Below are 27,783 nucleotides of genomic sequence, written 5' to 3' on the forward strand. Positions count from 1 at the left end.
CTTTCTCTGCTTCTTCATCGGTTTCATCAGATGTCTCTCATTCTTTTTTTTTCTCTCCATTTTCTCTCTGTCATCACTATTTACACTGTTGATTCTCGACCCCTCTCACATTCCTTCATTGTTTTTCTGTTCAATTATATCATTGAAATGGCAGAATCAGCGCTGCAAAAAAACGTTATGGTAAATCCACAATCCACAAACCCCCATTAAGTTTTCATATCCGATTATTGTCAATGGTGCATCATACCTCAGGGAGATCTTTACTGTGGGCTCAGACATATACATGTGATTAGTGGCATGAAATGTCATGTCATGCTCTTCTTAAAGCACTTAAAGCAATTTCTTTTTTTTTTTTTTTACAAACTTAAATGCATTTAAAGCAGTGAATTCAAATCCTTCACCAGAAAAAGTCAAATACTAATGGAAAACATTAGTGGTCTTTTTGTCTTCACCCTTTGCACATACACAAGCGCCCTCTCATCCACAAGAATGAAGAGATCAAAACCACAGCACACATATCATGCCGCCCTCTACACACAGACACACACACTCTGTCTTTGAGTTTTTGCCATTCACCACTCTGCACGCCCTCCCCTTCCTCCTGTCAGCCCACTCCAGATGTGCGAGGACAGAGGGAGCCCAGTCATATTCAGTCAGTCAGTCACTCTCTCCCCAGAGTGAGAGTGAAACACCACCTGTGTGTCTGTCTGCATACGTTTAAGTAACCCTCTACCTCACTGCAGGCCAGCAAGAAAAGCCTCGCTGATGGCTTCCCAAGCTGGAGGACAGTGAGGAGAGTTTTGTGTTTACCATTGAGACTCAAAATTCTTATTTTATTAAAACAAATGACAAAATATGCTAGTTAAATGAGATAACTTCAACCTGTTTTTAATGCAAATCAGATTTTTGCAGACAAATGACACAGAGACAGTTTTTGTGATGCTCTCACAGTCCTTTTTTTAAATAAGACAAAATAATGAATGAAAAGAAACATGTTAAATTGGACTGAAACAGTAGAGGGATGGGAAAAGAATACACATTTACAATCAGCTTTGAAAATATTTGGTTCAATTTAAAAAGTTTTAACTTGAGTCATAATGAACAACACATTATAATACATATAAATACCTCTGTAAACAACAAAATAGGTATTTTGCCAATGACTTTCGTAATGATATATATGACCGCGCCTGCAACAGAGGCACGTTGTGAAACGGTAGCAGTTTTTTAACACGTGTTTAATGTGAATTTAAACTGAAATAACACTTTTTCGTTTGGCTAGGTTAAGGCAACAAAACTACCTTGTTTAGTTTAGGTTAAGATCATGGTTTGGGTCAAAATAGGTAAAAAAAAAAAAAAAAAAAAAAATAAGGTTTCAATAGAGACAAAGGGTCTTAAACAAAACAAAATAAAATGAGGGAGAGTCTAACAGTCAAGAGAAAAATAAGTTCACTTACAAACACAGAGGTGAGAAGGAAGTAGAGGAGAAAAAAACAACACACTCCTGCTGCAGTCCCTCTGAGTATTCCTCCCTCTCCCCTCCATGCTCAGCCCTCGCAGGCCCCAGCAAAGTGGTGATCCAACACTATGCTTTATAGCCCAGAGGGACCGGGCCTAAATCTGATACTGGGCCTCTTAACACACACATAAAATCAGCACATCCCTCCGCCCGGTGAAAACAGTCCATATTCTTTCACCTTTACGACAACAGTGACTTCATTCCAGTGCCATTTGGGTGAAGCTATCCCCGAGGCTGTTACTCACAGTATGTGTCTAATGTGAAGAATATTTTAATAAGTCAGATGTAACCAGGAAAGTTGATGATGTAAAATACAGTACTGTGTGAGGAGAGAAGGAGCTGCCCAGTCCTATGCCACTCTCTAGTCCATTACCTCATCAATGAAGGTCTGTGCATTCACTTACACCTTTAAACAACTCAACAAGCTGGATGTTATTTGCTGTTTTATTTCAGTCATAATGGTTTTTGGTTTACAGGATAAATAAACATATGTTGGTTATAAACGCGTAAAAGGGTTTAGTCTATGAAATATTTGAGCCCTGAGGAGATTCTTTCTCTGGAAATTCTCAATATGTCTTTGAACTTGACAAGAGTGATAGCTTTAACATATATTTGTCATGCCAGAATAATCCCCTTACTTTAGATAAGTGACATGCCTTAAGTAATGACCCGAAGTAACTGGTTTTCCTCTTATCGCAGGCTTGAGTTACTTCTCACGATTGTTCAGTGGTATCACGTGAGGGTGAGTGCTGCAGTCAGCATGCTTTCGCCAACTTGTTAAGACTGTTTGATGTACTGCTCCAGTCCACGCTCCAAGTATCATGGAAGAACTCTGTTGTGGCTGGATTATGGATTATGAATATGATCCTAATAAGTGACCACAACGGGCAGCCGGGGTTGAAGCATGTCATCGACCATCACTGCTCTCCGCTAACCGCTGAGCTAACTTACTAACTCCACAACAAATCTCAGAGTTTGCCGCCACAAAGCCCAGGTCAAGGGGCCAGTGAGACAAACAAACCCTTGTCTGCCTTTCTGTTTGGACAAGGATTTGCACCGGAAAAGCCTTCACTCCGTCTTCCTTCCTGAGGTGTTTATTTGCACTTGGGTTCCCACCAGCACCTCAGCTGTTTACAGTGTTTGTTTGAATCGATTCTATTTTATTTTAAAAAAAGGATAACAAAAATTAGTTTGGACAATGCTGGTTTGTTTCTTGACCTATAAATATTTCGAGACAGGCAGCCGGATAGACATCCTTCCTATCATCGGATCTCAACCAATTAGCACAAGGAAGCTATTGGTCATTGGTTTCTTTTGCTATTAGCTGTGGTTTCATGTCTGAGGTCACTGGGGCAAGAGAAGTGTAAAATAAATACATATACATATTTACCCCCTGTATTCATACTCTTGCGTCTTGATTTAATTAAAGTACGTCCTTATCTTTTTCTTTCTGCAATTTATTTTCCCAACAGTGTTATTCAACTGACACTTACAAAACATAATTCATTATTGATTAGTCTGTTAATGATTGTCCCGTTTAAACATTTAATCTTTGAAAATGTGAAAAGGTTAGAGATAAATCCAAGTTGCACCAACATATATCTCATTATGTCCGACTGGCAGTTCTCAATGGGGACAGATAAAGGCAGTAAATCTTCCAACGAACTGTTTGCATGAACTGATTTTTCATCCGGGCTTTTATGGAGTTTTGCTGATCATTGTAGTTCCCTGGATAAGAGCTGGTATAATTCCCTAAAATGAAAACGCAATTGAATGAGAGACGTGAGTGTTGGATGGGGGAGATTATTTCCCGCTAATTAGAATGACTCATCTCTGCCTGATTCAGCAGCCATACAGTTGAGCTCCTCACAGATTAAAATCTATGGGAGTAACACGGCCGGCTCTATTTTTTTCTCCTGTCGACCCACTTGTCCTTTAATCAAAGATAGAGACATTACATGATTATCGAGCAGTTTTTCTTCATTGTGATCAATGCTTTTTGTCTTCTGTTTGCACATCCTCCACCACCACCACCACCACCACCACCACAACCGATCCAAGGTATTTGATTCAGTAGTGTGCTGCCAGGAGGGGTCCGGATGTTAGGGGTTGGCTCCAGAGAGGTTAATCAGGATCAGAGCTCAGACCCGCCGGCCTTGTTCGGAACCAGCAAAGCATACAGCTCACTGTTTTCACAATACGCCCTCACTGCCATTAGTGCTGTGTCACCAGACAAGGCCTTGTGTGCGACAGTGTCTGTCAGGAAAAAGACATGAGTTTCAGGAATCAGGAACTTCCATACACACATCTATGTATTCAGTCACATGAATTCACCCACACACACCACACACACACACACACACACACACACACACACACACACACACACACACACACACACACACACACACACACACACACACACACACACACACACATACGTTTAAGGGGGATGAGTCTCATTAGCCACCTCCTGACTCAGGGTGTATTTTGAGGAAGTAGGGGTCAGTGGAACCCTACTTACTCATGCCGGGAAGTGACAAAACATAACTGGCCTACTCAGATTTAGGCTAAAAGGCCATTATCTGACTTGTATTGTTCATCAAATTCACTCGCTTCCCCTTTTGTGACTTTTTGCCCTTAGGTTACCTCGAATTAAAATTCCGCTAATACACTTTCATTTCATATAACATGAAATTACAGAGATTTTTTCATCAGCTTGAAATTTTGCTATACAGCTTGAACCAAGGCCGTAGTTTATTTAATATAGCTGTTGTTCTCAATAAGCAGGTCTTCTTTATGGCAATATTGGATTTACTTGACAGGAAGACAGACACTCTAATCTGGATATTTTATATGTACAATATTAGGTGAAAGAAGACTTTATCCAAATTGGTGACCCTACAGATCAGGGTCCATCAGCCCATTGATCGAGCCCGACCTGTCTATTGTTGTGGGGTTCCAGGTGTATCCCAAAGCATTTAAGTTTGTCAATTTACAGCAATCTTAAATTAATGCTGTTCTACACTTGTATATGGTCTTTATTTTGCTTCTTGTCTACGCAGATCACTTCCCGCTGCTTCAATATTCCATTGAAATCCACGTGGGTGCTTTTATTTTGAAGCAGCTACTTTTAATTTCAGTCAATCAGTTTTTAATATTGCAGGGAGGAATGGTAAAAGGAGAACCAACCATAATCAGGAGTTTGAATGAAAAGCTGCAGGCGACAGGCTTAGTGCATTCTGGATAAACCAGTATATCTCCAACATATGATTCAAGTAAACCATGACTCTTACTGGGCCGTGCTGTTGGATGGAAAATCACTGATCCTGTGCGTGCATCACCCAATCTGTTCGTGGTTGCTCATGGCATTGCTAACTGTGGGTGTCCCAACCCTATGGAAAAAGGCTATTATTACCTGTTGCCAGAGATTTGCTACTTTTTACATCCTATATATTGTCGCCACTCATAATTGAGTTTGTGTCGTCTGGTTTAGGGAGGTGTCTTTTATTTAGTTCTGTGCCTTTAGGTTTTGCCTTGACAAAACATAACTCGAGTCATATTTTTAGACAAATATACTGCAGTTAAAAAATCTAAAAAGAAAGATCATTAGGTCTTTTTTACTTTTTATATGTGTGAGTATTAGAACTTGGCTAGCATTTAAGCCCAAGTTTGCAGAAAAGCAATGCAGTCTAAACAAAAGCATGGCGAGCTGGTTCTGATCTAGCAGAGATCAAAGTGAAATACATTGACCTTGCACTGCTGGCTCTGTCTGAGTCATGTTGCCCGGGGCGGCATGATAATGTGACCTCAAGTGGCGTGATGTGTGACACTGAGCTATTCCCTCTATTATAAACCACAATCTGCGAAAAAGGAGTGGCATTCAGCTACCATTGCCCAACTTGGGTGGCTTCCCCTCCCTAACCCTAACCCTGCACACCCAGGAGAAAATTGCACAACATCAACTTACTCCTTTTTTTTTCCACTCTAAGTGATGAACGCTCAGTCATAGATGTGGAAGTTTCATTTTCCTCTTACTCCTTGCATTTACTCACAAACCTTTTTTTTCTCTATTTACTGAGCCCAAAATAGACTCATTTTGGGGGCAAAGAGTTGGCACACATGGCACACACACTGTATATTTCCAGCATGTCCTGTAGTAACCGTGGCAGCAGCAGAACATATGTCTTTATGTCTCTCACTCTCTCTGGCAGACAGTGGGCACAGTGTGCCACCGTGGTGTGGTTGTTAAAAATAGAAAAAGAGTTAATTCAGCAAAGCACTTGTAAAAGATTTACCTGCAGACATTTCCTGAACAGGGCCGCATTTCCTCCCCGCTTGGATCAACACACATCTAAAAGAGGACTGTGATCTGTCCTGACTGCTTCCTTTGACGGGGGGGGAGGACAGTGACGGAGGAGATCGTGTGAGATGGAGCAGCAGGGAAAACAGAGAGCAAGAGCAAGGGGCAGGGGGTTGTGTTTGATGAAAGCCGGCCTCTCTGTTTACTACAAGCTAAAAATACTACCCATCCTGGTTTGCTGCTGGCATGAGGCGAGGGGGGGGGGGTTTGGGCTGCGTACATATATGTGTCTGTCGCCCCCAAACCCAACAGCTGGAGGCTTGAAGGCTGAGGGAGGGTTCCACATCGCTGCAGGGGGACCAACAGGTGGAAGAAAAGGCATGCGGTTCAGTGTTTGTACTGTACATATGTCTGTGTGTGTGCTGGCTGGCTTAAGTGTGTGTGTGTGTGTGTGTGTGTGTGTGTGTATGTGTGTGTGTGAGTGGGCTTGTGGGCAAGCGTGTGCAGAAATCTCTGCTTACAAGTTCACACATGTACACAAGCTTTATACACCAGTCCCCTTTTGTAAAAAAAAAAAAAAACATAGAGCCTGTATCTCTGGTGAAAGCCGAGCCTGAATTGTCTTATTCATGCTCTCCAATCTATTTAAATCCCAACTGAGGCAGCGCTATGAATCAAAATTAATGACTGTGTTGTTGATGCGGATGTTAAAGCCCTGGTATGAGCACTGTACTGGCCATTCACGGCAGCAGCTCACTACGCCTCTATTTTTACGCCTGTCTGTGTGTGTGTGTGTGTGTGTGTGTGTGTGTGTGTGTGTGTGTGTGTGTGTGTGTGTGTGTGTGTGTGTGTGTGTGTGTGTGTGTGTGTGTGTGTGTGTGTGTGTGTGTGTGTGTGTGTGTGTGTGTGCCTTACATGTGTGTCTTTCCCCACTACTCGCTTTTACCCTGATGACAAGGGGCAATTGGCCTTCTCAAATGACAGTGACTAGGTACTGTGAGGCCAATTGTACCCAGGCAGCTGTGCATCTCTCTCTCTCTCTCTTCTCTCTCTCTCTCTCTCTCTCTCTCTCTCTCTCTCTCTCTCTCTCTCTCGGTCCCCCGTCCATTAAGCTAAAATGAAAGTAGTTACTGATTCTGTGATTAAATACCTTCGTCTTTGTGCGGGGGCGATCAGATAAGAGTTACCGCGTACGGAATGCGAGGGCTAAAGACAAGGTAAAGCTGGCGGCCAACACACTTCCCCGGGTCATTATTGGCATACCTGAGATGCTGAAAACACACCGGATGGCTATTCTGAAGCAGGAAATTCTATTTGGCCGGCATTAATCGAGCGGCAGTGAATGGGTCGCAACATGAAACATATTTTTCTAATTACTTACATGGTATTTTTAGTTGTTAAGTTTCCTCCCAACTACCATTGTGATCTCACAATGGTAGTAGCAAATCTCTGGCAACAGGTAATAATAGCCTTTTTCTATAGGGTTGGGACACCCACAGTTAGATGTTCCCTGTAGATTTTTCTTTTTTTTACCTCTAGTAGGCGCTATGGAGCTTGTTTGTCTATACGATAAAGAAGTCCAGCCAATGGTTTCACACTAGTCCAAATGATGGTAACACACCAAGACATGCTGCAATGTGCCAGCAAAGGAAGGGGAAAATATGACTAGTGGCAAGTAAAACTGCATTCAACACATTTGTTAAGCCCCAAGGATACACACAATGTGTTTTAGCAGTACCGCCAATGTCCATTGTGGACGACTAAGAACTCATAATTATCATCTTTAGTCTATTTCTTTAATTAGGAAAAAAATGCAGTGATGGTTCTATACACACCGAGTGCAAACAGGAACCACCACTAGTAAATGCACCATGACTTTTCATGTTGCAGACTTGTGAAAATGTAAAAGAATACAAGCTGAGAAATAGTGCTAAGCTAACTAGGTTCACTGTCTTTATAAACCAAGGGAAATTTGTGCAGTTTGATTTTTTCTTTTTTATTGTTTAATTCAATCCTTATTTGAACCAATTTCCCAACCCCAGCACACACTCAAATTCAGTAGCAGTTTCCAGGCAGAGGTAGTGAACAGAGGATACGAGGCAGGCAGCAGTGACCGGCTGAATGAGTGGAATAGTTTCATCTGGCCTTATCAGTTTCAAGTCTTGTTTCGTCTGCCGAGCCTGGCAGGCCCAGTGTTGGTCTACAGAAAAGAATGTTGGGTCACCGAGCAGAGCCGATGGAGTCCTGCTGAAATTTGGCTCTGGAATAACACCAGCCGTCCGAGTCCACTGTAAATGGGAAACAGTCAGTCCAGCTCTCATTCCAGCTGCATTCGGTAATGCCACAAGGAGGCTGTTTCATTCACATTTTCTTACATTCTGCTCTTTATAATTCATCATTAAATGAGCCCATTCCCGAGAGCTCCCTAGACCCGGCGACCTCTCCGCAGTTTCCCCGGATGCTCTGACCAATCGCGTGTCTCTAAACACCGACACCGGCTAACCAGGCGTCTCCGGTCTGCCCAATCATCCTCCTCAGCTTCCCAGCGGCATTTGCAGACGCCATCAAAACATCACTTTTTCTAAAAAAGCCCAAACAAACGTCTGCACCGAGCGAGGACCCCAAGGCAACACTTCTCATGTCCGACTCTTTTGATGAGGAGAAACGGCACCATAACAAAAACAAGAGGCTGAGTGGGACGTGGAAAGATGCTATATTTGGAAACAGACGAGTGGGCGACAAGATGTCTCTATTTGTTCTCGTTCTGTCTCTCGCTGCTTTACTATGCCGTCTCCTCCTCCTCTGTCGGCCTGCGTGTGAGAGGCCAGCTGTGGTCATATCGTATAATAAGCTCTCTATCTGAAATAATGGCTTTAATGCTGGTTAAAAAAGGGGGAAAGGGGGTCTGTTGGGGTCAGGCTGACTCCTGCGCCCGAGGATCAGCTGGCACGGCGTCGGGGCCGTGGCACCAGGCACAGGGCCACTGTCTGGGCAGGGCAGACAGCTGGCGGGGGGGGATGGAGGATACTGTCTCTGTCTGAGACACGCACACACTCATCATCTTTAACTCCCTCCACTGTACCCAGACAACTTTTGTTTACATCGCGTGTGTTGTATCGTGTCTCCGCTCATGTCTAAGTAGCTGTTGGTTTACAGTTTGGATAAAGTAATACATGAGGGGATTCTTGTTGTAGAAACTGTTGATAATGCATGTTTTGTTTATTAGCACTGCTCCTCAATGCTGAGCTAAAACATATCATCATATGGGACAACAGTTAAAAATAATAATAATAAAAAAATATATATTATTATTTTCTTTTTTTTTATTATAAAAACAAAAATCCGATTTTAAGCAGTTTTATTTAGAAAATATTGGGAATTTAACTACTTTTAACTGTTGATTGATTGCAATGAAAAAAGTAACTAATAAATACAAAATAGAGTCATTTAAAAAAAAAAAAAAAAAAGTACATATGCGGCATGGACACACACGAGCATGCATTACCACATGGGGATTCAGACATGCACACACACACACACATTTTAATAAGAAAAAACTGTATCATTATTATTAGCAAGTCACTTTAAGCTTTCTTTTTATACAACTGTAAATTTAAAATATTTTTGGATTGTTGGTCACACAAAGTCACACAATTTACAGTCCAAATAAAAAAAAAAAAAAAATCTGTACCACCTTAAATCTGTTTATGAAAATGTAATTATTATTGGCTGAAGCAACCAATGTACTTCTAAATACAATATGTACGTATCATGGTTCCTCAGCCAACAGCACCATCCTTGTTGTTGAGGGGAAGGTATTTTCTGAGCATAAGCCATGATGCCATTACATCAATAGTGGCCCTGAACCTAGACCCAAGTGCTGGCACGCCCCCTTGTCATTTATAATATCAGGCTGACTGGCCTATTGATGACGAGAACAAAAGCCACAGTGTGGCCGACCTACAGCAGTGGCCGTAGTAACATGGCACCTCCCCGGTGACTGACGATGCCACGCTGGCTGCCACCACAACCTGGCACAAGAGGGGGGAGTGCGTGTGTACGTGCGTGCATGTGTGTGTGTGTGTGTGTGTGTGTGTGTGTGTGTGTGTTTGACGGTTTAGGGGGCATTTGGTGGTTGCGGCAGCTGGCAGTAAAGAAAACGGGGGGGAGGGGGGTTTCTATATTTTATAAAGACTCCCCTGTGTGAACCCCATGAGGCCACACCCTGGATGCAAACTCAATGTCTCTTGCCGAGGTGCACGTTCACATGGTCACACACACACATACTATGTACTACAAAGACACAGAAATATGCAGTAGTGTGTACAAGGCGACCAACATAGATTGCCTTCAAACACCCAAACAAAACCCCTACTCTGGTGCTCCATGTGTCACTCTCCTGATGCATATCGGTATTTGTGTGTGTTTTTTTTCTTTCCAGTGGATGAGTTTGAGTAATTCAAAAGGCAGAGCAGTCAACAGTTTGGTCCTGTTTAGTCATTGCCGTCTTGGTGATGAAATGTAAAGTGGTGTCAAGTCGCTGTCCAGTTTATTATCATTGAGGAGACGGGGGAATGTAATCAGACTGTCCTGATTGAGTCATGTGACGACCATTCATCCTCCCACATTAGAGCCCAGGATGAAGAAATATTAGTGTTTGGCTTCACTGAATTTGTTTTTAATAGTTACGAGAAGAGGAGCGGCCTTAAATAACTAGCAATATATTTATGTATCCATGTGTATGTGTGTGTTTATTTGTGTTTACTGTTCTTGGACTACTTTTTTTTTTTATGGGAACATAAATAAGAGTGGTCAAATCTGTGAGACGCCGTGTTCTGTCCTCTTGAGGGCCATCACACTGGGGACCAGTTAGGAGCAGATCATGTCCAGCTGTCTCTGAGGACAAATGCTCCATCAGGCAACTGCTTAGTCCCTCCACCCTCTCGGCTCACCCCTCCACTCTGTCTCCCTCTCTCTCTCCTCACCCCCCGAGTCTGTTTTGACTTTTGCAGACTTAAGCCCCCCTTAAATTAACAATTGGAAAATTATGAAGGAGAATTTAATTTTAATGAATAATGGGGACACAACCATACACCAGTAGAATTATTAATGTTTGATCTATGGGATATTTCATTTTTTTTCTATCCAGTTTTTACACAAATAAAAAAAATGTAATAAGGGTTTCAGTTCCAGTCAATATAAATGCTCATGTTTGACATTTACATGTCATATTTTCATCATGTTTTAAATGTGACTGCCAACATATTCTTATGGTACTTTCACATTTTTCTTTTGTCCCTGTTCACGGGGGAGTGGAACCTAAAACCATTCCCTCACCCACACCCGTGGTCTCCTGATCAGCTTCATCTCTAGACAGCTTTTTCCTAATTCATCTCTTTCGGCTTGTTTATGCTGCACATTTATTTTCTTTGCGGTAACATTTCCCCCAAACCCTCTCATCTCTCAATGTGAAAAACGCTAATGCGCCTCCAACGCGACATCAAAGCCTCTCCCGCGCCCAATGGTCTCTCTGGCTGTTTCGATTTATGGCTTCTTTTTTTTTTTTTTTTTTTATCCCTCCTTACAACATGAAAGACCATCAGTGTTTCCCAAAAGTACGTATGCGGCATGGACACACACGAGCATGCATTACCACATGGGGATGCAGACATGCACACACACACACACACACACACACACACACACACACACACACACACACACACGCACACACACACACACGCACACACACACACACACACACTTTCTCTCTCTCACAGCCATGTCCAAACAGAATGATCGGTAAATCAAATAAAACACCCACAGTGTTTCGGAGAGAAGGAGTGTGCGCCGAACAACGGAGAGATAAAAAGGAGAAGAAAAAAAGAAGAGAAGTGAAGAAGGAGGGGAGGAGTGGATGGGGGCGGGGGGGGGGGGGATTGTACGTCCTCATGAAAGTAGCCTTCAGAAACAAAAGCAGCTTTGAGTGCGCACCCACTCAGAAGAGAGATTAGCCGGTACACCCCCCCCCACCCCCCCCACCCTCCACACACCACCACCACCCACCATCACCACCACCACCGCCACCACCCCTGCGGAAAAGAGCTTTTGGCTGCAGTTAAGCGGCACGTGGCGCAGCCCTTGATACTTATCATGTGCGTCAGGTGCTCTCGCCCGGTTTCCTGTTCTTTAAAACATAACCACCGTTTTCCTCTTTCACTCCCTCCTCCTCCTCCTCCTTCTCCTCCTCCTCTGAGTCCAGAACCAATCCGTCCACGCCGAAAGCCATCCAGCCTTACCTTTCATTTCTTCTTACTCTCTTTCTCTCTCTCTCTCTCTCTCTGTCCATCTCTTTCTCCTGCTTTTACAAATACAAAGAACATATTGTATCTGCCAGCGTTAAAGTGAATCCATTCTCCTTGGCAGCGGCCCGGCCCCGTGGTGAATCTGAGCCGGGGCTACCTCTGTTTTCCAGCTGGCACCGAGGCCGCTGGTGGAGCCGGTTGGTTTTTGCTCGTCGGACCGGTGGATTTGAGTCCAGCTGACACGTTGGTTTAGGACTCATTCACGCAGTCTGTCGTTCTCGCTCTTCCTCTTTCTCGTTCTTACTAAACTTGCGAGGAATGACCCCAGTTCACCTCATATGAAGGTACACTTTTAGGATGCTGGTTTACGGCTTTATTTGCACAATAGAAAAGTATTACTACACACAGGGGAGTTCTGTAGGATCACAAGCTTCGGATAGGTGCACTCAAGAAAAGAACATTTTTGCAAATGGGTCACATGAATATACCACACTGACATATTTTCACTCATTCATTGAATTAGCTGGTGGTTTTCAGCTGCTCTTATGGAAACCAGAGTGTTTAGCCCTTTAGAAACCAAATAGGAAGAACATTTTAAGGTCATGTTGGTGCTCCTATTTAGTAGTCTTGGAAAAGTCAAGGAATTCTACATCAGGGCCACAGCAGGAAGTCTGAACTCAAAAACACAAAACCATGCAGACACACTGCACACACCAACTCTGAAATATACCAACTCATGACTAATAATTCCTGTCAGCCCTTTGAATTCATGCAGTCTCGTACAAACACACACATAACTCGAAACACATATCCAACTCTGTCATAAAACGATCTTACACCTCAGCTCTTCTGTTTGTGTTTATCTTACACGCCTGTGGTTTTTTTTATATATATATATATATTTAGTTTTTAGAACGTTTTTTTGATTTATAAGAGATCTTTGATCATCTTGCCCTGTTTTTAAGGCGGTGAGAGGAGAAACAGAGCAAGAAGTGGGGTCAGTTTGTGTATTGTGCATTCATTACATACAGTACAATGTGCGTCTGATTTCCACTTATTCTGATCATGATGAAAAAAGGCTGTGTTTATAGCACAATATGACAGTGGTGGTCTGTTGGTTAATATTCCTGTAAATTGATTAGACTGCAGGCACCAGAGTCAGATATTGGTCATTACCAAGATCTTTTTGCAAAAAAGTTCCATGAAAAATCTCTGAAACTGTAGCATTTATGAGTTAAATTGTGAATATTTGTAATTGACATGCTGGCATGTTTTTGCAGGAGAATAAGAAAGTGTAGCTATGCTAAATCCAGCAAATTCAGTAAAGTATACTTAATTTGTCAAACATACACTTGGCATCAACTGAGCTCAGCAGCTGTTTGGCAATGACGTGACTCACTGACGTGACTCTTCATCATGCAACTACATTTCCTATCCTTTTTCCTTAAATTTATCATATAACTTCTGACAGTTTAAGAGAAATGTTAAACTATTATAGAACAGCTGCCATTTTATCTCAATTTAAAAGTCAGAAGCAAAAACTAGTGGAGTGATTGATTTATCCAATTTCGGATGAAGTGAAGGACAGACAGTCTACCTGAAATGATGCCCTGTCCAGCTGGCTTTACAAAATAAAAGCATTTTTAGGCTAATTTAACAAACCTCCCTAAGAGTAAAGTGAAGGTGTGTTCTTTGTGAGGGTACTGCCTGGCCTGCTGACTATCCTGGTTTACTGTGATGTGAGTGTGTGTGTGTGTGTGTGTGTGTGTGTGTGTGTGTGTGTGTGTGTGTGTGTGTGTGTGTGTGTGTGTGTGTGTGTGTGTGTGTGTGTGTGTGTGTGTGTGTCAGTGTGTGTGTCAGTGTGTGTGTCAGTGTTAACCCCCTACTCCTAAAGACAAAAGTCAACAGTGTCCTTATTTTTCCTGCTTTTCAAATTTTTTTCCTTTTGTTCTGCCTTTCTATTTATTTATTGAATGACCCTTTTCCGTATACTCTCTCTTTCTGGCCTCTCCCTTCCTCCCCTCCCTCCCCTCATCTCCCCCTGATCTCCATTCTCCATTCATGCGGCCCTGTCTCTGCGATGATAATGATGACCTCTGTGTAATACTAGCTTGTTATTGGCCCACCAGCGAGGCCGGTGTGTACACCCTCTGTTGCTTTTGCTGCATTGACCATTGTGTTGCGAGCGACATGCTGGACCGCATGTGTGTGTGAGTGAGTGTAGGTGAAACACAAAGAGCAGGCAGCCGGTCTGGGTGAGCAGAGAAATTCACCTGAACTGACCCAACACTGTTTCTGTTGTTATGAAATACTTTTATGAACACAGGGGTGGAGCATTACTGGAAACAACCACTCTCTCTTTATGTTTTACTGGATATTTAATCACAAATACTTTATTGTGTGATAATTATGTTCACACAATGCCACATTTTGATTTTCTGCTTCCTGTTGCCAGCTGAAATAACAAAACAGTAGCTATAACCTGTATGCTGTACGAGACAGGAGCTGACAAACAGGAAATGAGAGAATCCAACGTCTGAGGTGAATGGATTGCCTTAACTTATTGAGAGCAGTAGAAACAGATTTCTTTGGTCACTTGTGGCAGCAGAACAGGCTTTAAACATTGACATATTATCACCTTAAAAAGTGTACATGGTAAATGTGCAACCCTCTTTTTTTGAGCTTAATTATCTAAGTATTTCTTTTTTGAATTATAGCTTGAGGGCCTAATATTTTCGGTTTGTCTTCTTTTACAGGTAGCCAGTTGATTTTTATTAGATTTTTTTAGGAGAAACACCTTATTAGACTTACCACAAACTGTGATAAATTGGAAAAATGTATGTATAGATCGCCATAGGTATGACGAAGAAAGAAGGGACTTAATATCAGGTCAAATGGAAGGAAGACTTAAGAGTAATTAGAGAAAACTGTCAAGGAAAGTCAAAATATGTTCTAATTAATTACTTACTAGAGGAACAGGAATAATATAGAGAATTTAGTTTAGTTCTTAGGTTTTAAATTTTCCTGCCAATCTACTGCTCTACAATCCAGTTCAGTGGGTGGCAATAAAACTTGTTTTGCCACCCAACACCAGAGAAGAAGAAAGCTTTTTTTTTATCATTCAACCACAAGATTCATGTCAATAGTTTTGCGCTATGCCATTGGTGGTGCCTTGAAATGTGGTAAAAAGAAAAGAAGGCTAATCACTTAACGTTGGTATGAAACAATGTAGGTTCCAAAATGTTGAAAAAAAAAAAAAGCTTTCAACAGGTTCGCTAGGCGACACGAAATAATTTTTGTAAGAGCCAACTTTATTTCTTTAAAAGAAGGCTCCACAGGGCACGTTTTTTTCACTGTTGCACAAGATGTACTTTATCTGCACCGCAGGGTTGTGTGTTTAGACGGCTGCACGTCAGATGTAAAAATGATTGCTTTTTCTGTTTAAAACAAAGGAAATTGACATTATTAATTAAAAAACACCATGTGAATGTGAAGGACACTGGATATTTTCTGTTTTCAATACCTTGCTTTGACACCCAAAAGGCCCCAGTTGGATTAAATAGTTCCCTTCCAATTGGATTCCCATTATGAGTCATGCTAGTGCCATGTAAGTGCACGCAGCCATAACAAAGAAAGAATGATGCTGTAAAATGTTCTCGTGTTCCACAGGTTGAGGCACCAGACCTTTTGAGGTCACAGTGGTGGGAAAACACATTACACATTCAGTGCAGCATGCGAGGACGCTGACCTGTGCGATTGTTTTCTCCTCGTCTTATCTCTCCTTCTGTCCCAACTATGTCTCCATTGTGTCGTGCGATTCAGAGCATTTCAATGACAGGAATCTTGTTTTGTTGAATAGCGCGGCCTGGTCTTACACACATGCCAAGACATTCCTGGAGCTGGTAGTCTTTCCTTTTGGCAGCATCTCACCTCTGTCTCCTCTACTTTATTCTCCTTGTATTTTTCTCTGTATTCACTCCTCTTCCCTCCTTTTCATTCGTTAAGTCCTCCTCGAGGTGACTGTCAAAGAGAGAGCAAGAAGGGGAGGTAGAAGTGTCACTGTGTTTTTGTTTGCCTACGTGCTCCGTGAATTGACTGTTCAAAGGAAGGCGATCTGGAGCCAAAACTGCACTATTCATTGTACACACCGGCCTTTTTTCCCCCTGATGAATAAGCCACACCACTTCACAATAACTAATTACTATTCATTACATGTCAAGAATACCACGCAGCTCCCTCGGTCTACCTCATCCAGTATCTTATTTCTCTCTTGCATGTCATGTCTCCATTTGTCAGCAATTATGTGATGGTAGAATATTGCAAGAATCAGAGAATGCAGTGATAGCAGCTCCAAGCTTTTCTCCAGGCTTTATAACTGTCCAATAGATGGCAGTGTGAATCGCTCTATCGGCACAGGCCATCTCCAGATAACTGTGTGAATTAATGACATTTATAGTAAAGCAGATGCCTCTTCTCTTCTCTTTGACCTCTTTAACTCTGATCTTCCTTTTAAATTTCTACATTAGTCTCAAAAGAAAACGTATATTTTCTAGCTGTAAATTGAGTATATATTCTATATCTAACAACTTTCAATATTACATCTATATGTTTTTTACTGTACAGTAAGTTAAATATCTAAACCAAAGACGCTAATACGCTACATTTTCAGTTGTCTTCAAAAAATTCAGACATACGCGATGCATCTCTGGAAACCTGTGACCGACATGTGCTGATGTGTCTGTTCTTATTTACATACTTGATGCTTTTATTGCCCTTTGTGCTGCGGCTTTAGTGTATATGAAAAAATGCCCTGCAGGTATATAACAAAGATAATCTTATCTTGCCTTATATAATTTTATCTTATCGTGAATTTGGTTTGAGTTCATTCAATTCTAAACACCACACCAGCTGTTAACATGATACATTTAGTTTACTTTGCGGGACAAACTGTCATTTATATTTGTGACATTCTGGCTCATGATGACGTTCACTCAGTGGTGTCATTAAGCTGTTTACTCACTTCAGCTCTTTATTAGTTTTCCATTATTACACTCTCCCCTACAGCTCTCTGGCCACAACGATGTGTTCCCTCATTAAGCTCCTTGTTTATTTGTTATTTGCTAGGTGACAGGCAAGTTAGCACAAACAACTCTGTGTACACCCTGTATGCTTCTCTGTTTGTTGTTGTGTCCATAGAACCAAACAGTCACAGGTGGAGGGCAGGAAGGTGGTCAGGAAGGGTGTTCCTGTGTGAACAGGAGCTCCGTGTCCTCCCCACCACTGTGTTGATATGGTTACATGTCTACACCAGTCTCTCTGATGACTGGAAGTACGTGAAATACAGTTCAAACACCAAATATACTCCGATAATGTTCCTATTTTGCTTGTTAAAGCCGTCTTGGTGAATTTAATGTGTATGTCACATCCCTTTTTGTTCCCACAACCAATACAATAAATTACATTTTTGAATGCTTTTAGAGAATAATACAACATTTATGTCAGCTTTCCAAATATGAGGGTTGTCCAATTTTCTCTCTTTTATAACATTATAAATTGAATATCTCTGGGTTTCAGATCCTTGGTTGGACAAAACAAGCAATCTTTAGATGTTGACAACATCTCTGGGAATTAGTGAGGGGCATTTTTCACAAAGGACAATTTATGGATTAACCAATAAATGTTTTAATATAAAAACAATTGATAAATCACATAAAATCATCAGTTGCAGCCATTTTTCTGTAATGCATTTTTCTTTTTTTGAGAGTGGATCCAAGAAAGACTTTCCATTTTTTTGTGAACAAAGGAAGTTGTATGCCAGTTTTTTTACATACAGTATTTGTTTGCTGTATTACATCTTCTGTATTTTGTCAGACGATAAAGACGATATACTTTCTTGGTTTGGGCTTAGTTCACATTTAATTTATTCAGTTCAAAAATTAGAAAAGAGAGAAATGAAAGGGATCTCTCACACAAACTGACTTTTAATTCAAGAATACCGTCTACATCGGGCGCTGGTGACTGAGTCAGCCCCGCCTTCGACTGTCCCATGTGTTGTCTGTGGTCAGAGGGACAGTTGGGGACAGCTGTAGCATCACCTGTCACTGGATCACATGCCTTTATATGACACAGCAGTGGTGACACCCAACTCCAACATTTACACACTATGCAGGGTGAATAAGATAACAAATACCCCTTCCCAATACAATAAGCCTTCAGTAAATATCAATTAAAAGAACCTCATGTAAATTCCAACTAACTACACAAGCAAACCATATTTAATTCAATACAAAATAGCAGCATTTGTCGGCACTAATGGTTTATTTCCGTTATTTCGACTTATAAAGGTGCCAGATTGGAGGTGCAAAAATTGCTTCAGCATCAGTGGTAAGCACGCAAAATGATGTAATGTGGCAAAAGGAAAAATCGTGGCAACATATAGTGCGGTGTGTCTAACAGAGTAAGAAAGTGTGTTAGCAAAGAGGAACAGTGGTTACAAGCAGGCAGTCATCATCACTGACTGTAGGACTCATAAAAGTAGATTTGCATAACAGACAAAAAATAATCCGTCCCTGCTATCTAAAAGCTCAAATTTTCTTTCTCTTTTACTTCACCCGCTCTCACCTACTTTTCTCCTTTTCTCAGTTGTAGTCACATCATCTATTTCGACTACGCTCAAACTTGGAAACACATACAAGGAAATGTTCTCTTTCAACACACAAGCTCTTAATCACCAGTGACACACCCATACGCCGCCACATTTGGATCCCTCACCTTCATCCGTTCCCACAAAGCACACAATATTATATATATATATATATATATATATATATACGTAACCAATGCAAATAATACATGTCTTGTTTGTTTGCAACACACCTGTCCAATAATGTTTTTCTTGTCTCTCATGCGGGTCCCTGGGGCCACTACTTTCAGAAAACACAGCAGGAGGAATTCCTGATCCATTTTAAGCTCCAACGAGAATGTTGATAAGTCTGTAGATTACTGCCCAACATGTTTATGATATCCTATTATTCTCTAAGCTTTATCCGGGCCCAGCGCGTGCTTCGTCTACTTAGCACAACTATTTAGGTCATGGTACAATCACGGAGGAAAGCACTGTGGATGGTGAAATAGCAGGAAATCTCAGCAGTAAGTGTCAAATTAAAGCTTTTCTTGCTCTGTAATACTGTATATGTCTGACCCAATAGTTACTTTATGGCAGAGTTTACTTGAAAGTAGTGGTCAAGTCTTTCAAGCAGCCAGCGTACCTTGACCTTACACATGACCTTTAGTTCACGATCTGCGTTATCATTAACTGTAGAAGCACACAACTCTAGAAAACATATCTTTTCTAGTAATGAGATCTAAAAACTTGACTAAAAATCTAATTCATTCGTCTGGAATCTTATCAGTAATTTATAAATTATGATCATTGGCATGCTGTGATGTGTTTTCATTCTTTTCTGAGACCCACTGATATTTAAGATTTACGCTTGCTTTTACGGCTCATATTTCAACAACAATAATAGCTGCTAAATGTCTAGCTCTGCTGTAAAAGTGTCCAGTCAATCAGGCACACGCACTAAATGATGGGGAGAGAGAGAGGGGCCGTGGCCTTAAGTCTATGAAAACGCCATTGATGTTAACTATCTGACTGTGTCCTGCCAGAAATACCGCAGTTTGGCCCGAGCTGTTCGCTATCAGCGTCTAGCAGAGACAGAGTCTGAATCTGTCTGTTCTGCCCGGTGCGTGAGATGTTATGGCTCTTTGATGTACTTTGCTGTTTAGTCTTTGATTTACAAAGCACCGTCTTTATCATTTTCCCCGGTTTCTTGAAGCCACTGGAGCCATCAGAGTATATTGATCTGTAAGTGCGTGCGTGCTGTTGAAGTACTTCAGGAGGATAAAAGAAATAAGTACAGAGGTAAAACCAAGGTCGAGGCTGTAAAGATGTAGACTATCTCTTTGAAGTGGCTAAAAGTGTGTGCAGTAAGTCTGTGGCCTTAGTTCTTTGCTGTGGCTGTGAGGATTGTCTTATTGTGCACATATGCCTATGTCCTCACTGTATTTGAATGCCACCAGACACCAGTCTGTTATCTGTTTACCTCTAATACTCAGGTGGGGCCATTCATCTGTGTTACACCATGGTTAGGCTGGCTGCGCCCTGTCAGAGACGTCTCTGTTGGGTGACACACCTGTGTTTACAGTTGGGAAAGCCTGTAAACAACAGCAGCCTGTGTATGTGTGTGTGTGTGAGTGTGTGTCTGTCCGCCCACTCACGGATCATATGGCTCAACAGCTTTTGTAATGAGTGGCTTTAGCAGGTAGACAGCGACTGGCACACTACCATGTCATTATACCCTGTACTGCTCTGTCATTGGGATTGCAACAATATTAAAGAGGCAGCTGGATACGAAACAAAAGCACGAACTGGCTTTGTTTGTTTCGTAATGCAGGTCTACACTGTACTTATGTGCAAAATGTTTATCCCTGAGGCATTCAGCTGACTTAACCTGTTTGTCTTTTGTCATCGTGTTTAATCCAGGTCCACCAGATGGACAACAATATGAACTCGATCCTGCGGATCCTGATGGAGCAGTTTCCACCCAAGCCGGTGCTGACAACCACGCCCTCCATCCGCAGGGTGACAATCCAGAAACGCATGGGTGCCAGCATCGACGAGGACCTCTGATGTCGCAGCGACGGACGAACTGGAATGGTCATAACCGAAGGAGAATTAAAGGACCAGCCTGCAAACCATTCTTTCTCCATTCTCCAAAACCTTCTTCCATTTGCAATCAAAACATTTTCTCACTGACTTTTGACAGCGGAAAAAAGAACAACATTTAATTGTCCACTTGGCGCTGCATTGCTCTAGGACATGAGGCCAAGAGTATCATTGGGAGTGAGATTGTTGGTGTAGAAAGAAGGCTAACTGACCAACTCCTTCTGATGATTGTTGGCCCTTGATGGGTCTTTTTCATGTTGACTTAATGTAGCGTTCTTTCCTACACCAGCATTGTGAGTCTTCTCCCAGCAGGACACAGTCATTCAAGCAGTAACGGGCTACATACATTTCTTTCTCTACATTAGCCTCATAATCACACTAGTCAGATAATGTTAATTTATGTGTGGCCTGTCACTGAGCTGCATTCCTCTACTCCAAATATTATTCCAAAGCTAACTAACCCAGTAATGAAGTCTTAATGCAATCAAAGCACCCAGTTCCCCAAAGACACAGAGAAAAAGTGAGAGTTCAGCCATGGCAGAGGAATTCCCTCCAATCCTTCTGATTATCTTGGCACCATCAGCATCCAGTACACAACAGGGTTATTTCCATAGCCACATATCCATCAGGACTAACTGTACTTAGGCTGCCGTGGGTGTTTGTTTGTAGTGATCGAATAACACAAGGAGGGAAGGGCCGATTATCTGTTGACTTTGCCCTGCGTTGGCGATCAGACAGCTGGAGTAAAAGAAATGGAACTGAAGAAATGTGTCTGTGGAGAGTGGCTATCATGGTGCTGATTTACAGCGACATTGAAGCTAAGGAAAATAACCAAACTGCCATGACAGGGCTGGTGCTGCGTTACAGGAAAACAGTTTGAAGTTAAGACCTGGTCTCTCAGTTTGCTTTTAGATTTTCACTGAGATTTTTCTGGCATATATCAATCTCAAATATTTTTAGCAGCACCGCTACTCACTCCACCCTGCTTAATATCCTCTATTACCCTCTTCAGGGGGCTCATGCTGCTGTGTGTAATTTGAAATAAATTTGCCCCATTAAAGCTCTGATTATTTTTTCTCTGCAGAGCTAATTAAGTGCTGAATTCCTGGTAAGGGGAGATTACTCACTGTGAGCGACTAATGAAAAGAAACACTGGAAAATATGCAGAATTTAAACAGTAAGCTTTAAGGAGCAGGCGCACTAATTTTGTGTGAAAGGTTTGGAAATATCAGATAACACTGGGACCGCACGTTTGGAATTAAAAGACAATGCTCTCAATTGTTCCTATACTCATGGTATTTATATGACGGGACGCCGAGGCATGTAAGAAGTAGGAAATAGAAAATAACTCAACTATGTAGCTACTGTATGAAAGGCCTACAATAATCATAGCGTGCACACTCATAAAGAGATGGATGCTCACACAAAACATGCAGTGAACAAGGAAAGGGAAAAAAGAGAGGCATTCTCTCAGCACTAGTGTATATTTTCATATTTTTGCCGTGGTTGAAAATAATAGCTATTATTTATCTCACATTGAATTAAATGGTTGTATTTTAAAGGCACTATCATTTTTGTGATGTTCTATTCTCCTGTACAGTTTTATAAGAGTTGTAAATAGAAACATTGCCTTATTGTACTGTATTTATTACCACATGGAAAGATCAACCTGGAACATGTCTGCTTGTTGGAGCAATGAGAAAGACAGAGCAAGGCTCCCGTTGTACAGATGGATGGAAATTATTGCAAATGATATCAACGCACACCCTCTGCACTGTAGTTCTTCTGTAAATAATAAAACTCCATTTCATTATGCTCCGGTCTGCTCTCTTGTCTTTGGAGGAATTTGATTACCAGCTCATCTATTCCATAATTTGCTTTCGTTGGAGGGTGAAAAACCTGACTTATAGATTTTTCGGGGGCCGTTTGTTCCGAGCTCAAGCCGAGCTGGGTCAAGGTAAGCCATGGGCCGGAGTTTCCATCCAAATAAAATCTCCTTATTTCACTAAATTCCTTTCACACTGCAATCACCACGAAGAGTAAGAATAAAAATAACACGTTCACCGCACCTACTTTGAACTTCAATATTCCATAACACATTGAGGGAGGCATGCAGAGGAAAAAGAGTATATGTCTCATATTACCACTCAATTATATTTGTCTTCAAAGGCCAAAAAATACTGGGGATGTCCCAAGATCAGCACGGTCCAGCGCAGAGAGAGACAGAGCGAGAGGAAGGAGGGAGGGTCATCCCCTGGGGAGGGGTGGACGGATGGGGGAGAAAGAAAGAGAAGGAGGAGAGGCAGGAGGAGGACAGCAGGAGCATAAGTGGGAAGGGGGAAAAGAGCATAGAGGAGAGCAAAGCCATTTTCAATTAGCCAGAGAGACTACATGGGCTGGAGGGCCGCAGTGCTCCGCTGCCTTTTGTCCCCCTCTGGTTTCTATCACTGCTAGGGGATTTTGGCAGGGAGATAGAGAGAGAGGGAAGAAAGAGAGAATCAGAGACCCCATGGCTACCTCCGTCTGCAGAGAGCGCTCTGTGTCACCCTGTGCTCCTCTTTCATCTCGAGACTGGACGGAGAGAAGAGAGAGACGACCACTTCAAAAGACAGTTTGATCTCAAAAGCACACAGGAGCACAACCTAAAAGAGTATCTGAGCGAGCAGTTAAAAGGAGAATATAAGGGGCACACTGTCACAGACGCTGGACAATGAAAGCAGGCAATCCCAGAGTCTGTGCAGAGAAGGAACTCCGCTATGTCATGTAACGCTAGACTCACTGAGCTTTGTCGATGGTCCATCTCGTCTTTGATTCTGCCACCTGTGCCACGCTCAAAACAGAGCAGAACTTCTTTATGCTGCTGAAAATAGGCTAGAAGAACATAGAAATCACACAGACTTTATTGTATCGCACTTTTACATCTTACACATTAGATTATGAAGATAATCAGCTGACACAAAGCAAAAATATCATTAAAAACATGATATTTAAGTATTAGTTGTATTATAATAAGATGCAGGAATCCTGTTTCTGTTCAGGTTGATATCCCAACACATCAGTTTTTTCACTGTCCTCACAAGTCACTTGAACACTTCAAATGTCTGCTATTTTTTCACTGGGCAGGTGGTGTTCAACTAGCTTATGTGAAGTTTTAGGCTGCCGGCCTAGGTTTAAAGTGAATTGCCATTGGGCTGGATAATTGTTGTTTCGGTAAGCACAGAAAAGACCTGCATCCTGAGGTGTTCACTTTAAGTGAAATTGTCAGGTGGGAAAAGCAGCCTTGTCACATTACAGACTCATATCATTTAATGTTAATAAAACAAAACAAAAAATGTAAAGCTCAAATCAACAGAGAAATATTATCCGTCTCTGAGGTTTCCTTCTGTTTGGCATTTCAGAGTATTTAAACTCTTTGTTTTGGGTTTACCATCGTCAACATGACTGTTTTGGGTTACTCTCGCTGCTCTCAGCAGTATCGTTTTCTGACGCAGCAGCTGTTTTCAGTGAAAAGGCTCTGATAAAACCAATGTACACTAACTGACCAACCAACTAGACCGCACACAGACAAAGTAAACAACTAGCTGGTGAACATAATGGATCAACTGGGAGCAAAAGAGACAGATATTTCTTTCCCTCAGGAGTTGGTGGAGAACAAAACAAAGCTACAAGTAGAGTGAATATTGGATTTGTCAGCTGGATATAAAGTCATATTAAAGTGTGCTATGACAAATTCATATTATAGTATGTAATACAAACTTGTAGTATAGTATGTAAAAAAAAAAGTCACAGTATAGTATGTCATAAAAATCATAAAAAAAATCTTACCATAGAATGTCATGAAAAGTAAAAAAAAATCATACTATAGTATGTCATAAAAAGTAAAAAAAAAGTCATAGTACAGTATGCCATAAATATCATAAAAAGTCATAGAAAAATATAAAAAAAGTCGTATAATATGTCATAAAAGGTCATAGCATAGTATGTCAGAAGAGGTCATAGTATAGTATGTCAGAAAAAGTAAAAAAAAAACTCAAAGTATAGTATGTCATGAAGTACTAAAAAAGTCATAGAATAGTATTTCATGAAAATCATGAAAAAAAGTCTTACCATAGTATGTCATGAAAGTTAAAAAAAGTCATACTATAGTATGTCGTTAAAGGACAAAAAAGTCATAGTATAGTATGTCATAAAAAGTCATAGTATAGTATGTCATAAAAAGTCATAGTATAGTATGTCATAAAAAGTAAAACTATAGTATGTCGTGAAAAGTACAGAAAAAGTCATAGTATAGTATGTCATAATAATTCGTAAAAAAGTCATAGTACATTACATTACATTACATTACAGTCATTATAGACGTAAAAGTAGGAAGTATAGTAAAAGTATGGTTTGTCTAATTTTGAAATAAACATTTTATATATCAAGCCACAAAAATACAATGAATAACAGGAGCTGTGTCAAGTCCAGCAATTAACAAAGCCATATGTGGCAAGACTGTTGCTAGGCTGTAAATATCAGGAGACCAATAGTTATTATTGCTCTCCACAAAAACAGTCCAATGTCAAAAAAGCTGCCAAACAGGCTCAGCTGGGAGGCTGGGGCCGGTGAGCGGGTGGTAGTTGTCAGGCTGTGAGGCCGTGCCTGCCCAACATGGGGGTGCTTGGAGGCCACCTGTCTGGAGAGGCCCAGGCATAGAGGCCCAGCAGTGCTATATGAAAGCAGATATGGGTCAACAGGTGTGTGTGTGTGCATGTGTGTGTGTGTACCGCATCAACCAGGATTGTGACAAACAATGTCAGCAGCAGCTGATGCCAGCCACTCCGTCAGGAGTCGTCCCCAAATAGCTGAGCCCAGCAGTTGTCTGGAGGACAGTTGGTGCAGCTCCTTGCCCTCCCCTGTACCTCCATACCATATAAGATTTGACCTTCCCATTTTAGGTCTTCAAGCATAAAATATATTGTTCCAGTTTATTCAGACTGACTGGCTCAAGGACGTCATAAAACATCCAATAAACACACACCTGTGATCCTGTTAAGTAGTAATGTGCTACCAAGCAAAAAAACAAAAACCCAGCTCATACAGTAACTTAAAGGGAGTTGCTTCTCACAAAAACATTCAGTTTGTGTTGTAGAATTATTGTTAGCTTATGGAATTGTTTGTGTGTAGGTGGTTTGGTATGAAAGCAGGTCCACTAAGGTCAAGCTTAAGTAACAAGAGACATGACACACAGCTATTCATGTTAAGCCTAACAACACCTCTTAGATGTCAAAATCACTGTTAAGCCCTCTCGTTACGTAAGTATTGATTACATGCTTATGGGAAATGCAGCAGTGGTTAAGTTCCTTATCTTAAATGGACCTACAGCAGTTCAGGCTTTTTTTTTTTTTTTTTTTTTTTTTTTTTTTTTTTTTTTTTAAGGCCTTCTGCATCCACTTATCCCCAACCTAGAAAACTGTGTTTCTATGAAGCCTTTCACGACAGCAACAGATACAGTACGCCCTTTGACCCCTCCTCTGTTTGGTCTGAGCAGGGCGACATCACCCCATGGGATTATAAATCAACCAGAGGCCAGGAGGTTAGATTGACCCCTTGTGACCTTTGGCCTTTACGAGGTTTCCTTCAGCCATATGTCTGTGGCTCACCGTGCCTCCATCCCTCCCTGCAACCAGAGGAAAGCGCAGCATCCAAGAGCAACAGAACAAACGGGCATTGATCAGATCCAAAGATCCGTCTGAGCTGCTCAGTTTCACATCCCAGTTCCAGCCAGCCATAGAAACCCCACCGAGGATTGGATATGTTAAGTGAGACTGCCGCTAATGTGTTGTCAGGAGTGCTGCAGATTTTTAGAAGAGGTGCGGCAGAGGAGGCAAAGGAAAGCTGGGGGTTTCCTGTATAGGTCATGTTATTGGGGACTTTTCCCCCAGACAGGGAGAGAATTCCTTGCTAGAAACTGGAAGGACTTCAGTGGTGCGCCGGGGTCTGGCCAGCCGAGGCAGAATGTTAGGCATGGTGGACAGCTGCACCGCGGAGCTACTGTAAGAAAGGAAGGGGGAGGGCTGTTATTGCAAAACAACACAGAAGTCATATACTGTACACCCTTTAAACTGGTGACATGTATAGATTCTTAAAAGTATTCTTAATTAGAAAAGGGAAGTGAAAACAGACCGTGAGCGTAAGGCCTCAGGATTACTAGAAAAACTTGACGTGCAGTTCTGTGCAACATGTTTTCACTATTTCGCACTTCTCTATACACACACAACACAAATTCTCAGAAGTGAATGAAGAATCAGGTTTCATGGTGAGGAGATGCAGATTTCTGTCCAATCATCAACTATTAGCATGATCCTGATCAACCTCTGTCTAGTGTTATTTGGATTATTTTTTTTTGCACAGCTGTACAGACAGGCAGAGCAACCCCCCCCCCCCCCAAAAACAGCAACACTGTACTGTACAGTGAGTGAAAATTGAAAAACAAAGTGAAAAATAGGATATTGGGAAGCATATGGACCACATCCACGGCTGTCCAAAAGCAGAGGTAAGTTTCATATGGTGAGGAGTCTGTTTTTCTCATCAAGTCCGGTGCAGGAGAACATTTTCACTCATTCTTATGGCAGGAATCTTTTCAACACCAGAGCCGAGGACCCAGCAGCACAGAAGACTCACGAGCCTCCTGATGAGGGCAGCAGAAGCAGGACAGAGAAAAAAAAAAAAAAAGAAAAGAAAAAGACACTAGAGAGAAGTCAGGGTATATTCATATGAAATGTGGACCACTTTATTGCTCATGAAAAGCAGAAAGTTGATGCATTTCTGGTACGGATCCAAAAAACCGCTGAAGACAATTTTCCATTTGGTGTCATTCTAACCAACAGTGTTCCCTTGTCATTGGTTTAGACATCACAGCAGGGCCGGCTCGGTGGATGGGATGTAA

At 41.7% G+C, this 27,783-nt stretch overlaps 1 protein-coding gene across 1 annotated transcript in view; it reads left to right on the plus strand.

The window, feature by feature from the left end:
• kcnq1.2 (potassium voltage-gated channel, KQT-like subfamily, member 1.2) overlaps positions 1 to 21,463 on the plus strand; it is a 162,425-nt gene extending 140,962 nt beyond the window's left edge. Inside the window, exon 18 of the mRNA XM_054620074.1 lies at positions 20,673 to 21,463. Within this exon, the coding sequence (XP_054476049.1) occupies positions 20,673 to 20,819 (147 nt within the window). The 3' untranslated portion in view covers positions 20,820 to 21,463. The remainder of the gene's footprint in view (positions 1 to 20,672) is intronic.
• Positions 21,464 to 27,783: the final 6,320 nt, after the last annotated feature.

Source organism: Anoplopoma fimbria, chromosome 19, assembly GCF_027596085.1.
Source record: "Anoplopoma fimbria isolate UVic2021 breed Golden Eagle Sablefish chromosome 19, Afim_UVic_2022, whole genome shotgun sequence".
Taxonomy (NCBI): Eukaryota; Metazoa; Chordata; class Actinopteri; order Perciformes; family Anoplopomatidae; genus Anoplopoma; species Anoplopoma fimbria.